The sequence below is a fragment of the Aquarana catesbeiana genome, linkage group LG02 (genome assembly GCF_042186555.1).
Source record: "Aquarana catesbeiana isolate 2022-GZ linkage group LG02, ASM4218655v1, whole genome shotgun sequence".
NCBI classification, from domain to species: Eukaryota; Metazoa; Chordata; class Amphibia; order Anura; family Ranidae; genus Aquarana; species Aquarana catesbeiana.
The window spans coordinates 68,614,302-68,632,580 of NC_133325.1; the positions used below are offsets into that span (position 1 = coordinate 68,614,302).

At 41.8% G+C, this 18,279-nt stretch overlaps 1 protein-coding gene across 2 annotated transcripts in view; it reads right to left on the minus strand.

Moving 5' to 3' along the window:
* Nucleotides 1-18,279, minus strand: part of MRE11 (MRE11 homolog, double strand break repair nuclease) — a 497,020-nt gene that overhangs the window by 263,499 nt on the left and 215,242 nt on the right. For both annotated transcript variants that reach the window (XM_073613016.1, XM_073613017.1), the window contains exons 11-12: nt 15,068-15,194; nt 10,281-10,387 (exon numbers count right to left, since the gene is read on the minus strand). In XM_073613016.1, coding sequence (XP_073469117.1) covers nt 10,281-10,387; nt 15,068-15,194 — 234 coding nt within the window. The remainder of the gene's footprint in view (nt 1-10,280; nt 10,388-15,067; nt 15,195-18,279) is intronic.

An 18,279-nucleotide genomic window follows, 5' to 3' on the forward strand; every position in this document is an offset into this window, starting at 1 on the left:
TGGTACATAAAGCATTTGAACTAAATTAACTATACACACAGGCAACAACGGCAGAGTACGCCAGGTCTGATACTTACATGTAAATTGGGAGATCAGGGGTACTAAATTATCCTCCAGATAGGTATCCAACGTACTGCACACTTTTATCCCCCAGATACTTGAATTCCTCCACCCACTGTAATGGCGTATGAGTATCGCCACGCGAAACAGAGGGGTGAAGGGCAAAAAGGACTGATTTTACCCAATTGATACGGACCCCCGAGAACCTACCGAATCTATCTATAACATGCAGAGCAGCATGTCATTTGTTAAAAATGTATTCTACAGCAGGCCAACCAACCCAAACATACAGCCAATGTCATTAACCAGTTGCTGACCGGGCCATAGCCAAAAAACGGCGACAGTGCAGTCGGATAACTCTGTAAGGGCGTACTACAGTGGGGCAAAAAAGTATTTAGTCAGCCACCAATTGTTCTCCCACCTAAAAAGATGAGAGAGGCCTGTAATTGTCATCATAGGTATACCTCAACTATGAGAGATAAAATGTGGAAACAAATCCAGACAATCACATTGTCTGATTTTTGAAAGAATTTATTTGCAAATTATGGTGGAAAATAAGTATTTGGTCACCTACAAACAAGCAAGATTTCTGTCTCTCACAGACCTGTATCTTCTTCTTTAAGAGGCTCCTCTGTCCTCCACTCATTACCTGTATTAATGGCACCTGTTTGAACTTGTTATCAGTATAAAAGACACCTGTCCACAACCTCAAACAGTCACACTCCAAACTCCACTATGGTGAAGACCAAAGAGCTGTCGAAGGACACCAGAAACAAAATTGTAGACCTGCACCAGGCTGGGAAGACTGAATCTGCAATAGGCAAGCAGCTTGGTGTGAGGAAATCAATTGTGGGAGCAAAAATTAGAAAATGGAAGACATACAAGACCACTGATAATTTCCCTCGATCTGGGGCTCCACGCAAGATCTCACCCCGTGGGGTCAAAATGATCACAAGAACGGTGAGTAAAAATCCCAGAACCATAAGAGGGGGACCTAGTGAATGACCTGCCGAGAGCTGGGACCAACGTAACAAAGGCTACCATCAGTAACACACTACGCCGCCAGGGACTCAGATCCTGCAGTGCCAGATGTGTCCCCCTGCTTAAGCCAGTACATGTCCGGGCCCGTCTGAGGTTTGCTAGAGAGCATTTGGATGATCCAGAAGAGGATTGGGAGAATGTCATATGGTCAGATGAAACCAAAGTAGAACTATTTGGTAGAAACACAACTCATCGTGCTTGGAGGAGAGAGAATGCTGAGTTGCAACCAAAGAACATTATACCTACTGTGAAGCATGGGGTGGCAACATCATGCTTTGGGGCTCTTTCTCTGCAAAGGGAACAGGACGACTGATCCGTGTACATGAAAGAATGAATGGGGCCATGTATCGTGAGATTTTGAGTGCAAACCTCCTCCCATCAGCAAGGGCATTGAAGATGAAACGTGGTTGGGTCTTTCAGCATGACAGTGATCCCAAACACACCGCCCGGGCAACGAAGGAGTGGCTTCGTAAGAAGCATTTCAAGGTCCTGGAGTGGCCTAGCCAGTCTCCAGATCTCAACCCCATAGAAAACCTTTGGAGGGAGTTGAAAGTCCGTGTTGCCCAGCGACAGCCCCAAAACATTACTGCTCTAGAGGAGATCTGCATGGAGGAATAGGCCATCATACCAGCAACAGTGTGTGACAACCTTGTGAAGACTTACAGAAAACGTTTGACCTCTGTCATAGCCAACAAAGGATATATAACAAAGTGTTGAGATGAACTTTTGATATTGAACAAATACTTATTTTACACCATAATTTGCAAATAAATTCTTTCAAAAAATCAGACATTGTGATTGTCTGGATTTGTTTCCACATTTTGTCTCTCATAGTTGAGGTATACCTATGATGACAATTACAGGCCTCTCTCATCTTTTTTAAGTGGGAGAACTTGCACAATTGGTGGCTGACTAAATACTTTTTTCCCCACTGTATAATGTCCTCCCAGAATCGCGCCCCCGCAGACCCCATGGGGCGTGCACCCGGGAATGTCCATGACCGTCGGGTCTCCCAGACCTGGCATGTCACAAATCAGGGTAAAGGGCCAGAGACAGCGGCCCTTTACCATGTGATCACTCCGTCCAATGATGGAGTGATCACTTGTAAACAAACCGGAGCATGTCCAGTTCGGCTCCTCCGCTCTTCTCATGCCGATCGGCACAGTGGGTGAGGAGAAGAGAAAGCCGGTGCAGCAGTGCTGTGGGCTGGATCTGAAGTGCCCACATCGCTGATCTGTGCCCACCCCTGGCTCATCCATCCATCCCTGGCTCATCCATGCTCCATCCCTGGCCTATTCATCCACATCCATGCTCCATCCCTGGCTCATCCATCCACATTCATGCTCCATCCCTGGCTCATCTATCCTCATTCATGCTCAATCCCTGGTTCATCCATCCACATTCATGCTCATCCATGCTCCATCCCTGGCTCATCCATCCACGTTCATGCTCCATCCGTGCCACATCAATGATCATCCGTGCCACATTCATGCCACATCAGTGATCATTCTTGCCACATCAGTACTCATCCGTGCCACATCAGTGCTCATTGGTGCCACATTCATACTACATCAGTGCTCATCCATGCCACATCAGTGCTCATCCATGCCACATCAGTGTCCATCAGTGCATCACAAAAGTGTAATAGGTAATCAAATTAGATTTGAAATGTATGTTCCTAGAACACCTGATGGTGCTCCCTGCATGTTGGGCCTCTGTATGTGCCCAGGCTGTTTAAAATTCTCACACGTGGTATCGCCATACTCAGGAGGAGTAGCAGAATATATTTTGGGGAGTAATTTTTGCTATGTACATGCTACGTGTTAGCAATATCTTATAAATGGACAAATTTGTGTAAAAAAAAAAGAAGTGTTTACATTTTCTTTACACATTTTCCAAAAACTTATGGAAAAAAAATTACATGTTCAAAAGACTCATTATGCCTCATAGAATATACGTTGGAGTGTTCACTTTCCAAAATGGGTGTGAGTTTCCATTGTCCTGGTGCTCCAGGGCCTTCAACAGTGTAAGAGGTAGTCTAGAAATTATATGTGTACTTTATGCTCCTAGTGTTGGGCCTCTGTATGTGGCTAGGCTCTGTAAAAGTCTCACACATACAAGGTTAAAAGAAATGCAATTTTTTAATTCTTTGGTAGAATGCAAACATATCTGGTTTGTCTCCAAGAGACACATTTGCAATCTGACTCTGTCCACCTGCTGCGCTCCCGTAAATATCCAATACAGTTTCATTCTACACACTCCTCCTATTCTAGGGGGGTTAGTATACTGATTTCTGCCACTGTTACATTTGAATGCATTCAACAGCAGGTTGACAGAGAAGGTAAATACGTTTTCTTATTGTGTAAATTGAATGGGTTTATGTGCATTATTGCAGCAATATATATATAACCCTCTGCCATTCTCAGTGGCCCCCCTTCGGAGCCTAACTCAATTTATGGCGTTATTCCCAGATGCACCAGTAATGGCCCTGGGGGACTTTAACAACACCTAGATAGGTTGCCACTAACATCCCGGGCAGTGAGACCTAATACAGGAAAGACGGCTTTTGCCTCTCTGCTTACTGAACTGGGGCTTCATGGTGTGTGGCGAGAAAGACATCTCGATGATAAATGTTATTCCTGCCACTCGGCCACACATGATGGACTCTCTCGCATTGATATGGGGTTAGGAAATTGTGCATTATTGCAGAGGGTGAGGAACTCTGCATATGAACCACGCCTCCTATCTGATCACTCCCCATTTTGGGTGCGGCTGGATGCCAGTGTTTCCTCTGGCCGACCATTGTGGAGAGTGAATCCCTTTTGGCTGACCCTGTTTCCATACCCTGATGGGATAATGAGTGCACTAGGTGAGTTTCTGCAATTCAATAGGCGGTCTGCCAGTGCAGCGGTGGTTTGGGACTCACTCAGGGCATTCTTAAGGGGCTGCCTTATTAGAGAGATCACAGGAATTAAGAACCGCTCTAGAGAATGGGAGGATAAAGTGAGAGATGAAATGCTAAACAGAGAGCAGGCATTGGTCACTGATCCACCTCAATCCAATCATGAAGCCCGGAGGGAGGCACAGTCTTTATATAACTCTGTCCTAATGTCCGAAGCAGAGAAGAGGAGATACTTCCTTCAGCAGGGATATTTTGAGGAGGGGGGGAATTCAGGCCATTTCCTGGCCCTAGTGGTTAGAGAGCAAAGGGATTGTACTACTATTACAGCCATTAAGGATGCTACCGGGGAAATACATACCTGTAACTCTGACATGTTAAATGAATTTCACCAGTTCAATAATGGATTATATGCCTCTAAAACTAACTATACTTCCGCAGAATTGACCACATTCTTACAGAATTGCCCTTTTCCTCAGATCTCAGATGCTGATAGGGAATTGTTGAATGCCCCAATCACCCTAACAGAGTTGACGGATGCTCTAGCAGAGGCACCGCATCACAAATCACCGGGCGCGGACGGACTGCCGGCCGAGGTATACTCCAGATATGGTGAGGTGCTTCTCCCACCGTTACTGCAGACCTTCACAGAGGCCTTAGAAAAAGGCAGCCTCCCTGATAGTATTCAAGAGGCCATTATTGTGATACTCCCCAAGCCGGGCAAAGATAAGCTTCTGCCGGATTCATATCGTCCGATTTCTTTATTGAACGCGGATGTTAAGTTGCTAGCACGGGTTTCGGGCCCACAAGGCTCTCTCAAGTGATAGGAGGATTGTTCCACCGTGATCAGTCTGTGTTTATACCTATTTGATCCACGGCTGATAATATTCGGCGCTTGTTTCTGAACCTGCAGGTGCCTGTAGAAAATACGGGGGGGGTAGGGCCATTTTGTCATTGGATGTCGCAAAGGCTTTTGACAGCGTGGCGTGGCCCTACCTCTTGGAAATCCTGGCAAGATTTGGTCTGGGAAGCCAATTTATTGCTTGGGTAAAAGTGTTATACTTGGGGCCCAGGGCTAGGATCCGTGTCAATAACAATTTGTCCCCCTCCTTTAATCTACACAGGGGCACTCGTCAGGGACGCCCACTATCCCCATTGCTGTTCGCCTTGGCGGTAGAGCCTCTAGCCATCCTGATCCGCAATGCGTCAGAGGTTGTAGGATTTTGTAGAGGCCTACTGGAAGACAAGATATCGCTGTATGCGGATGATGCACTCATTTATCTGGGTGACACCGCTGCCTCTCTGCGAACAGTGACGGGGATTATAACTGATTTTGGCGGATTCTCTGGCTTTACCATAAATTGGTCTATCTTAATGCCTATTGACCCCCTGGTGGCACCTTTGCCGGCAGGAGCAAGTCAGATTGACATTGTAAGTATTTGGGGGTGGTGGTGTCCCCAGATCCTACAGATTATCTCAGACTAAACTTAGGTCCGTTTATAGACAGGCAAAACTATAAATGTAACAGTTGGTGTAAATTACCCTTGTCAGTAGTAGGACAAGTACATTTGATTAAAATGGTATGGGCCCCGCAACTCTTGTGGATTCTGAACAAATGGTTCAAATGCATAGACTCCATAATGAGAGATATGATATGGAAAAAGAAAAAATCAAGGATCAGCCTGACCACCTTACAATATGGAAAGGATAAGGGGGGACTAGCTGTACCGCAACCTAAAATGTATTTTCTATCCTCACAAATTCAACAACTAGCGGGGTGGGGAAGGGACACAGGTGATGACCCTGTAATTAACCTGGTAACCATGACCAACCCCTCACTGAAGGCAGCTTCCCATATGGAAATGGATCTACCAAGTATCCCGCACTCAGCCCCCATCAATGGCCTCCTTAAAAAATTATAGAAGGGATTTCAGAAGGCGATGGGGATTGGGGGGGTCCGATGCCTTTCACTCCACTGTGGAACAACCCTAGATACCCAGAACTTCGGGAACTTCAGCGGTTCTCTCCATGGAGAGAAAGTGGGATCTGGTTCTTCCCGCAGCTATACGAAGGGACAGTACTGAAAACCTATGAACAGATATGCAGGGAGTTTCACTTGATCCCAAGGGGTCTACAAATACCTCCAACTTAGACATGCCCTGATGGCGCAGCAGCATACCCAGTCCTTAACAGTGTCGTCGTCTCCTCTGCTGATGGAGGACCTCCAGGCTGAGACCCGGAAGGGACTTATATCTAGGATATACGCGGAACTGCTGTCCTCCTTCCAGGATCATACCTCTCACAAGTGTAGGAGTAAGTGGGTAGAGGATATCGGAGACATAGATGGTGATCAGTGGGACATGGCCCTGGAGTCAATACCCGTGGTATCTGTTTCAGCGTCTCATAAACTTTCACAACTATTTATCCTACATAGAGCCTATAGAACACCAACACAACTCCACAGCTGGGGAAGTAGAGACTCCCCCCTGTGCCCAAAATGTAAAGTACATCAGGGGGACTTTATACATTTGCATCGAACCTCCATCGATATTGGGCGGAGGTGTCACAATGCACATCCAGACTAGCTCAGGTTCCTGTTCCCCTCAACCCCCGGTGTACTTGCTTGGGGCAATAGATGAAGAAATGTACCCAAGGGGCATGTATTATATGATCACTAGACTGTTGTACCTGGCCAGGAAACTTATAGCACAGTATTGGATGGCACCTGTGGTCCCCACAGGAAAGCAGTGTATTGCACATGTTAATTCTTTACTTCGAAGAGAACGGTTGGCCTACAGCCGAAGAAAGGCTGTGGGAAAATGTAATCTTATTTGGCAACCATGGCTGGACAACCTTAGCCTAGCTCCACCACAATTGGTAATGGATAGACTTCTTCAGTAAAAAGTCATCAACAGATGGGGGGGGGGGGGGGGGGGGTTGTAGAGCAAGAGAGAGACAGGAAACCCAAGTTTGGTTAAGCTTAAAGGTTATGCACTAGACTTTGCGTTATCCATGAATTGAAGAAAAGTATAACACTGATTTATCATACTTGGTCGAAAGTGCTGGTTAAACCCCTATCGGATTTTTCTTTTTTGGGGATGGATAGGGCAAAATAAATTTATTATATGCACTTCTTCTGTTATTGCTCAGACACTATGTATACCCACAGAGACATATACTACATGTACTGTTTTTATTTGTCTTTATACTGCAACAACTGTATGTATCATATGAGCAATGTATCAACAGTTTTGATTAAAAAAAAAAGTCTCACACATGTGGTATCGCCATACTCAGGAGGAGTAGTAGAATGTATTTTAAAGTGTAATTTGTGGTATACATATGCTGTGTGTAAGAAATAACTTTTTATTATGACAATTTTGTGAAAAAAATAAATAAAATAAAAATATTCATTTTGCAAAGAATTGTGGGAAAAAATTAATACTTCAAAAATCTCACCATGCCTCTTATTATATAACTTGGACTGTTGACTTTCTAAAAATAGGTCATTTGGGGGGTATTTTTACTGTCCTGGCTTGTTAGGGTCTCAAGAAATGAGCTTGTAGACTCTGTAACTTTCATAAAGACCAAACACTTGAACTTATTTGGGTTATTTTTACCAAAGATATGTATCAGTATAAATTTCGGCCAAAATTTATGAAGAAAAATTACAAATTTGATAAATTTTTCACAGAAATTTAGAAAAATGCATTTTTTACAACATTTTCGGGCTTTTTTCATTTACAGCGCAAAAAATAAAAAACTCAGTGGGGATTAAATACCACCAAAAGAAAGCTCGATTTGTGTGAAAAAAAGGACAAAAATGTCATATGGCTACAGTGTTGCATGACTGAGTAATTGTCATTCAAAATGTTAGAGAACACTGAAAGCTGAAAATTGGTCTGGTTACGAAGGGGGTTTAAGTGCCCAGACGCCAAGTGGTTAAAAACTACAGTGGGGACGGAAAGTACTCAGACCCCCTTACATTTTTCACTCTTTGTTATATTGCAGCCATTTGCTAAAATCATTGAAGTTCATTGTTTTCCTCATTAATGTACACACAGCACCCCATATTGACAGAAAAACACAGAATTGTTGACATTTTTGCAGATTTATTAAAAAAGAAAAACTGAAATATCACAGGGTCCTAAGTATTCAGACCCTTTGCTGTGATACTATATTTAACTCAGGTGCTGTCCATTTCTTCTGATCATCCTTGAGATGGTTCTACACCTTCATTTGAGTCCAGTTGTGTTTGATTATACTGATTGGACTTGATTAGGAAAGCCACACACCTGTCTATATAAGACCTTACAGCTCACAGTGCATGTCAGAGAAAATGAGAATCATGAGGTCAAAGGAACTGCCTAAGGAGCGCAGAGACAGAAGTGTAGAAAGGCACAGATCTGGCCAAGGTTACAAAAAAATTTCTGCTGCACTTAAGGTTCCTAAGAGCACAGTGGCCTCCATAATCCTTAAATGGAACATGTTTGGGACAACCAGAACCCTTCCTAGAGCTGGCCGTCCGGCCAAACTGAGCTATAGGGGGAGAAGAGCCTTGGTGAGAGAGGTAAAGAAGAACCCAAAGATCACTGTGGCTGAGCTCCAGAGATGCAGTCAGGAGATGGGAGAAAGTTGTAGAAAGTCAACCATCACTGCAGACCTCCACTAGTCGGGGCTTTATGGCAGAGTGGCCTGACGGAAGCCTCTCCTCAGTGCAAGACACATGAAAGCCTGCATGGAGTTTGGAACACAAGATGTTTGGAACAACCTACCTGTCGAGTTCCTTCAAAAACTGTGTGCAAGTGTACCTAAAAGAATTGATGCTGTTTTGAAGGCCAAATATTGATTAAATTTGGATTTTTCTTCTATTCATTTACTTTCCATTTTGTTAACTGATAAAAAAAAATCTATTAACACTTCTATTTCTGAAAGCATTCTTGTCTTACAGTATTTTTTCACACCTGCCTAAAAAGTAGTGTATATATAACTAAGAGGTTACAGAAAGGAAACACAAATGAAAATGGAACGTTCATACATAATTGTTAATTGGGTACACCTATGGGTAGTTTAAGCTCTACGCGTTTCGGGACCTTTTAGCCACTCGTCAGGAGAAAAACCACAATGGTTACCTATAGATATGGAAAACAGTCTTATTTTGAAAGGGAAAAAATTAAGGGAAAATGGAGGGCAAATGCAAAGTATGTCCCCCACATATGTACATTTAACCCCCAAACTTACACACATATATCTGCGCATAGGCGGCGCGGCCACGCGGGCCAGCCCAAGCACCACCTCAGGTGGGTCACAGAGGGGAGTGACAATGGTGAGAAGAAGGAGAGGGCGAGTGGGACGGTTGTCCCCAAGATATGGGGGACCTGTGAAAAATAAGTGACATGTAAGTCAGGCTAGTAGTAAAGTGTGTATAGGAAGTGAGATAAAGTGAGAGGGAAAAAATGAAAAAAAGGAAAAGGGGAGAATAGAAAACAAAAAGAAAGAAGAAACTTCTCACCATTGTCACTCCCCTCTGTGACCCACCTGAGGTGGTGCTTGGGCTGGTGTTGTTCGCCCGGATGGGCCCCCTCAGCTCTGGGGCGTGGTATCATTGGCTGGCCTGACCCACGTGGCCACGCCGCCTATGCGCAAATATATGTGTGTAAGTTTGGGGGTTAAATGAACATATGTGGGGGACATACTTTGCATTTGCCCTCCATTTTCCCTTAATTCTTCCCTTTTAAAATAAGACTGTTTTCCTTATCCATAGGTAACCCTTGTGGTTTTGCTCCTGACGAGTGGCTAAAAGGCCCCGAAACACGTAGAGCTTACAACTACCCATAGGTGTACCCAATTAACAATTATGTATGAACGTTCCATTTTCATCTGTGTTTCCTTTCTGTAACCTCTTCCAATTGACACTTTAATGTGTCATATATCCCGTATCATTTCTGATTTTTAGCTATTTAATTATTCATGTATTTGCAACACAAGTCCTTGTTGGAATGTATTTTTTGATGAAATATAGAGTATTAATAGTAGCTATGTGCAATAAAAGTATGTTAATATACAGCCATTTTGAATATAATAAAACCTGCTCTTTACCTAATTTTTGTATTTGCTCCCGTGTGCCTCATTTAAAGTCCCGCCCTTTGCTCTCCTTTTTTTTCTATATATTGAACCGGGATGGAGGAGGGGATTTGAATGCCCCCTACAAACTTATTTAAAGTCCCAAATTTCTGTTCTGTTTTTAATCTAGTGTATATATAAAATACATCGCATTTACCTTCTCAGCTGTCTGAAAATATTGTTTTACCAGATCCTCCACCCGCAGTGTAGCGACTTCTGAGGACTGCCTGCCTTCAAATTTCCCAAAATTTATTTCAATGTTATCTGCAAAGAAAATTGAGATGTTTACGACATAAAAAAAAAAAGCACAGAAGGTGTTAACATCCCAGCTAGACACAATTGTCCTTGAAAACGATGCTTTGCGTGAGCTCCACTTATCAAGGGGATATTACACGTGCTAAGGAGGTGCGTCACATCAAGCAGCTACAACCCATACATCAAAACAACACCTGGCGCCCACACATACACATGCGAAGCAATATCATCAACAGATTTTATGTTTCAGTTATAAACAATTCGAAAACACCAAGAAACCAGGCAACACGTACAACTAAAAGCATATCCAGGAGATGAATAAAAAGTAAAAACAATTACAAGGTCAAAGAGATGTGATATTACAAAAGCACCGTCAGGGAATTATTTAAAAAAAAAAAAAAAAAAAAAAAAAAAAAAACAGTATTCTTTTCAAGGCTTGGACTTTTGCATTCCATTGTGTGACCAGTTTTAATACCCAATTCCAGGTTTTGTGTTACTTTAGACTAGAGCCGAAACAACTGATCGATTAATCGACAACTAATTGATTATGAAAATAGTTGTCAACATTCACTGAATGAAGGAAAGTCGTTTAAAAATGTCACTTCCTTTTAACATTCAGTTTTAAAATGAATGTAGTTTCTGAAAGAAAACCACATATAGTCTGAAAATTCCTTTGACCAAGACATTTTCTATTCTGCTCCTTCGTTATTAGAAAATCGAACAAACGTTCTTAAAATTACATTTTATCTTTTTTTAAGGAAGAAATTGTTTTTCTAAGGCCAGCATATAATATATTACAGTTCAGGTCTGAAAATTGGCAAAACAGTCTTTAATTTTTTTTTCTTTAACCACTTGCCACCCGCCATATAGCAAAATGACGGCAGCAAAGTGGTTTCAATATCCTGACCAGACGTCATATGACGTCTTCAGGATATTGAGCTGGGGGTGCGTATCGCAGGGATCATTGTTGCGGGGTGTCATTCTGACACCCTGCAACACCGATCTAGGTAAAGAGTCTCTGACGGCCAATCACGGCTGATCACAGTGTAAATAGGAAGAGCCGGTGATGGGCTTTTCCTCACTCGCGTCTGTCAGACGCGAGTAGAGGAGAGCCGATCGGCTGCTCCTCTGACAGGGGGGGTCTGTGCTGATCGATTATCAGTGCAGCCCCCCCCTGAGGATGCCGACACTGGACCACCAGGTGCGCCACTAGGACCACCAGGGATGTCACCACCAGTTATGCCATCCTAGACCACCAGGGATGCCAATCAGTGCCCACAATGGATGCCAATCAGTGCCCACAATGGGCATCAATGATTGGCAGGCATTATTGTTTGGCATCCATCAGTGACATACATTACAGTACATCAGTGCCACCTATCAGTGCCCATCCATGCCGCCTATCAGTGCCCATCTGTGCCGCATATCAGTGCCACCTATCAGTGCCCATCAGTGCTGCCTATCCGTGCCGCATGTTAGTGCCCATCATCAGTGCCCATCAATGCCACCTCATTAGTGCCACCTCATCGGTGCCCATCAGTGCCTCCTTAACAGTGCCCATCAGTGCAGCCCCATCAGTGCCCATCAGTGAAGGAGAAAACTTACTTATTTACAAAGTTTTGTAAATGAAACAAAAAAAAAAACTTCTTTTTTCAAAATTTTTGGTCTTTTTTTTTTTTATTTGTTTAGCAGAAAATAAAAATCCCAGAGGTGATCAAATACCACCAAGAAAGCTCTATTTGTGGGAACAAAATGATAAAAATTTAGTTTGGGTACAGTGTAGCATGACTGCGCAATTGTTATTCAAAGTGTGACAGCGCTGAAAGCTGAAAATTGGTCTGGGCAGGAAGGTGTATAAGTGCCCTGTATTGAAGTGGTAAAATAAAATTTTTTATCTGAGTCTGAGGATATTTAACAGATTCAACCTCTAATAGTATATACAGTATATATCTTCTGTCTGTTATTTTCAGAGTGGATTAGAGATTTTGCTCCCTGATGAAAAAGAATGAATGAAAAAATAGATGAAAAAGAATGAAAATTTTGAAAACAAACGCAATTTTCCTTATTTCTGTTATAAAATTTTGCAAATAAATAATCTTTCTTCATAATTTTAGGCCAAACTGTATTCTGCTACATTTCTTTAGAGAAAATAATCTAAATTAGTGTATATAAATTTAGTCTGTAGGAAAGTTTCTTGAGGCCCGAAAATGCCAGGACAATACAGATATCCCCCTCATGACCCCTTTTTGGAAAGTAGACAGAGCAGGGTATTTAGTAAGAGGCATGGTGAGTTTTTTGAAGTTGTAATTTTTTTTCTCACAATTGTTTGTAAATGAATAAATTAAAAAAAAAATGTTTTTTTCACATCTTTTTTTTTACATACTGTCACCAGTGCAGTACAGCATCATCATATAACTGGTGATCAGAAGCACTGACTGGTGACAATATGTAGCAAAAAAAAAAAAATAATAATAATTTTTATTTTATTTTCATTATTTTACTTTTTATTAATTTTTCTTTTTATCACATTTTTTTTTCTTACGATTTTTTTGTAACACACTGTGACCAGAGCAATAGTGTTACCATAGTAAAAGGAAGGGAAGTAATCAGGATTTTTTTAATACACTTTATTATTGCTTATACCAAAGAATTTCACTGGTAAAAACAACCATCTTTACTGAATATAACTGATTCATTCAGTATTTACTATTGTGGTTAGCTGTGATTGGTCACTGCTAATCACATGGTATATATGGGCTGTTATTGGCCCTGTTTGTATCATGTGATCACTCTGACCAATCACAGAGATCAATACAATAGTACACAATGTATGGCAGGAATGAAAACGGTCCATTGTGTACAATTGTCATGTGATTTGCTGTGATTGGTCGCAGCGATCACATGGTACCGGCAGCAGCTGATACACTGATCAGCCATCCTCTGTGTCCAGTGGACACAGCGGGTGACTGATCATGCTGCAGCGTGGCCCCTGGGACACGCACGAGGTGCATTCCGGGAGGATGTCATATGGCGTCCACCTAGAACAGTGAATGTTCCACCTGGCTATCATTTGCCTATAGACCAGGCGGGAAGTGGTTAACCACTTCAGCCCCGGAAGATTTTAACCCCTTCCTGACCAGAGCATTTTTTTGCGATTCGGCACTGCGTCGCTTTAGCTGACAATTGCATGGCCGTGCGATATTGTACCCAAACAAAATTGGCGTCCTTTTTTTCCCACAAATAGAGCTTTCTTTTGGTGGTTTTTGATCACCTCTACGGTTTTTATTTTTTGCGCTATAAACAAAAAAAGAGTGACAATTTTGAAAAAAAAAAAGCAATATTTTTTACGTTTTGCTATGATTATCCCCCAAAAAAATAAAAAAAACTAATTTCTTTTTCAGTTTAGGCCAATACGTATGAACGTATATTGATTGGTTTGCGCAAACATTATAGCATCTACAAAATAGGGGATAGATTTATGGCATTTTTATTTTATTAGTAATGGTGGCGATCTGCGATTTTTATGGCGGACACATCAGACACTTTTGACACTATTTTGGGACCATTGTCATTTATACAGTGATCAGTGCTATAAAAATGCACTGATTACTGTGTAAATGACACTGGCAGGGAAGGGGTTAAACACTAGGGGGCGATCAAGGGGTTAAGTGTGTCCTAGAGCGGTGTTTTGTAGGGAGGATGGGCTACTACTGACATGACATCGATCACTGCTCCCGATGACAGTGAGCATTAGATCCCTGTCATGTCACTAGGCAGAATGGGAAATGCCCGTTCTACCTCTCCACACCGAAATCACGGGCCGCCGGCGAACATCGTGTTCCTGGGACCCGCAGGCGCACACCCGATAGGCGGCAAATTTAAAGGGACGTACAGGTACGCCCATTTGCCTGCCTGTGCCATTCTGCCAACGTATATCTGTGTGCGGCGGTCGTCAAGCAGTTAAATAGTTCGTTTGGGCAAAGCTGTGCCAAACAAACTGCTTCTTTCACTAAACAAATGTGGCAGCTGTCAGCATTGTATAGCATCAACTACATACAGTATACAGCTCTGTGTTCTGGCAGCGATACAGGAACTTCCTGTCCCATTCCCAGAACACAATTGTGTCAGAAGATGGAAGCCTCTGCATCGGTGGCAGCGTGCTGCTGGAGGGCTTAATTTCAAGGTAAGTCTCTTCATTATCAAGTTAAGCCAAAACCATGGAAATCTGGGTAGACATTCAACAAGATTATGGGGTGTGTCTGTGGAAATTTGGGGCCATTCTGCCGAAAGAGAAACTTTAACAAAGTACTGATGATGAAGGAGAAGACAAGGCTCGCGTTGGCATTTCAAATTCATCCCAAAGGTGTTCAAGTAGGCTTGAGTTCAGGGTCCTCTGCAATCCACTTAAGTACCTCCTGCCTTTGTGAATAGGGACTCAGTCATGATGGAACAGAAAAGCGCCTTCACCAAACTGTTACCACGGCACTGGAAGGGCACAATGTCTAAAATGTATTTGTATAGCAGCATGTAGGCTGAGAGATCAGCTATCTACATGAGAACCTAACCTTAATTTCTACCAAAAGCCAGAGCAGCAGAACCAGGAGTTGTTGTAGGTGGAGTATTCTTTTAATACAAGATTATCGGAAGCTGTTTTTACTTACAAATCAATAATCAGACAAATAAACTGACCTTTCTTATCTTTCTGCTCCTTGTGTCTGAAGAAATGTATTATATCTTTAGGATTGGCCGTCCTGTCCACAAACTTCTGGCTAAAACGAAGAGTATTGAACGGTTCAAATCCACCAGTGTAATCCACCTGGAAAGCAAAGTGGAGCTTTTAGCAACTTTACAAGTCTGCACTAATAATTTCCAGACATGTCACAATATACAGCAAAAGTTTTAATTTTCCTAAAAGCTATACTTTCCCATTAAAAAACGGTCGTACTCTACGTGGGTGACTTTGTCTAGCGTGAGATGATGTCATCAGTCTGCTATAGGCAGGGGGAAGGATCTCCACTCCCCAAGTAATCACCAAAGCAGACCATAGATTCTGTGATTTTCTTTCCTGTAATAAACCACTTGATTCCCCCAAACAGAGCCATTGTGATCTGCCGGAGGGGGGGGGGGGGGGGGGTGCTGTACCTGCCAGGAGAACAAAGTGAATACAGCTAGCAGCTATAGACACTGGCAATAATTTCAAGCAAAAAAATCTCACATGCTGGTTGTACCCAAGTCAGTTGATGGATCAACTTGGATACAATCCGCTGACCCATAGACTGATGGAATCTTAGGAGGTCCCTACTGAACTGGCCAAGATTTGATCCATCTATGGATGGCTTAAGACATTACAGATGGCAACCATTTCAACCTATATTTAGCCTTTGCAGTAAGGAGCACATGCAAGGGCAATGTACATAAAAAAAACAAACAAAAATTCCCAGCTCACTTACCAGCCAGCCTGCAACAAAATCAAATTAAAAACAAGGGGTTTAGTCACACACATTTGCAAACATATGTGTAAGCTGCAGCAGCCATGTCAAGGCAACCCAGTGTACTGCAGTCCAAATTGGAGCACATACTGTATAGAAGAGGATAGATTAAGGACAGGTGTACCTGGAGGGAGCCCACCTCCTTAAAGGTAAAGGGACAAAGGAGACACCCACAATGGCATCTGAAGGTATCCCTTGCATCCCCTCACCAATTGATTAACTATACAAAGAGATGGCAACCACCCCAACCTATAACTAGCCTTTGCAGCAAGGAGCACATGGAAGGGCAATGTACATTAAAAACAAACAAAAATTCCCAGCTCATCAGCCAGCCTGCAACAAAAACCGAAATTGACCCTAACAGTTCATACTAAAAACCAGAGGTTTAGTTGCACATATACAGTATGTGTAAGTTGCTTAAAGCAGTAGTAAACTTTTGCAACCCCCCCCCACAAAAAAAAAAAAAAAAAAACCCAATATAATGTGCTAATATGCACTACATATTAGCACATTATGAGAGACTTACCTTGAAACGAAGCCCTCAAGCGTCACGCAGTAACTGCTGCAGAGGCTTTCATCTTCGCCTGGTCTTCCTTTCTGGGTTTGCGGGCTGCCGCGGCTTGAATGGCAGAGCTACGATGATGTCACTCCCGTGCATGCATGTGGGAGGTTCGGGCATGGCACACAGCTCTGAAGGAACGGCACAGGTATGGCATTCCTTCAGAGCGTCACCGGCTGCTGCTCACTAGAATATTACCTAAACGGTGCACGTTTAGGAGATATTCATTTTTCCTACAGGTAAGCTTTATTTTAAGCTTACCTGTAGGTTAAAAATAAATAAATAGAGTTTACTACCACTTTAGGACTTTACACTGTAATTTTGTAGCAAGCCACAAGGTGAGAGCCTGCAGTAGGGGGTCTACCCTATTAGCCAGGGGGCTATATATGTTATGGACCAACAAGGAGGTGCTGGTGGTAGGACAGGGCATTAATAGGATCGAGAAGAGAATTGCTCTTTGTTTCACTACAAAACCCCACACAAAAGCTTTACAGAGAGGGCATTAGAAGTCTCAACATTTTCCCCTCTCAACTCCAAATCTCTAGGACTGCAACTAACGATTATTTTCATAATCGATTAGTTGGCCGATTATTGTTTCAATTAATCAGTTACTAACCTTAAAAAAAGTGTTGTTTATAATTTAGTTAGTATGCAAAGTTTAAAAAAAAGGCAATTTATTCTTAAATATTTGTATGCAGTGGTAAATATAATTAACTATATGGTTAGGGAGCAAAATCTCGAATCTACATGGAGAATAACAGACAGAAGAGATATACTGTATATACTATTAGAGGTTGAATCTGATAAATATCAAACTCAGAAATCAAAATTTTTATTTAAAGAAACAAAAAGTTAAAGACTGTTTTCCAGATTTTCAAACAGAACTGTAATATATTATATGCTGGCCATACAAAAACAAACCTTCAAAAAAAAATTAATTTTAAGAACGTTCGTTCGATTTTCTAATCATTAGTGGGGTCAAATCAATGTTCGTTTCCAACCATTGTTAAGGAAAAATTTAGAAATAGTAGAAAACTTCTTGGCCAAGAGAATTTTCAGACAGTGTATTCGGTTTTCGTTGCAAAATGACATTCATTTTAAAACAGAAGGTTAAAAGCGAGTGAAAATTTCAAACAACATTCTTTCATTCAGCGAATGTGCAAAGATTTTTCGTATGAATATTCTCGTCTGGAAATTGATCCGTTTGACCAGCATAAGGCTTGGTACACACTTATGCAGTTTGCTTTTGCTCTGTTTCTGCAGTGCTTTTTGCTGTGCATTTTGATTTTGCCACAAGTGATTTTGCTGCGATTTGTGTTTTGTCATTTTTTTTTAATGCTTTTTTTTGGCTAATTTGTTGTTGGGTAGATTAAAAAACACAAATTGCTGCAAAAAAACACATTACATGCTTATCTGCAGCTTCTCCATTGAAGCATATTGAACCAAAAAAGCACCGTTTTTACATTGAAAAAAGTCCTCGACCCTTTCCAAATACACAGCAGCTGAAAAAAGCCTCGATTATTTTCATAATCAATTAATCGGCCGGTAACAAAATGGGGTTAAAGTAATGAGTCTGATGATATTTACCAGATTGACCCTTTAATAGTATATACAGTATCTCCTCTAATAGTATATATACAGTATATCTCTCCTCTAATGGTATATACAGTATATATCTCTCCTCTAATAGTATATATCCTCTAATAGTATATACAGTATATCTTTCCTCTAACGGTATATACAGTATATCTCCTCTAATAGTATATACAATATATCTCATCTAATAGTATATACAGTATGTATCCTCTAATAGTATACACAGTATATCTCTTGCAATAGTATATACAGTATAT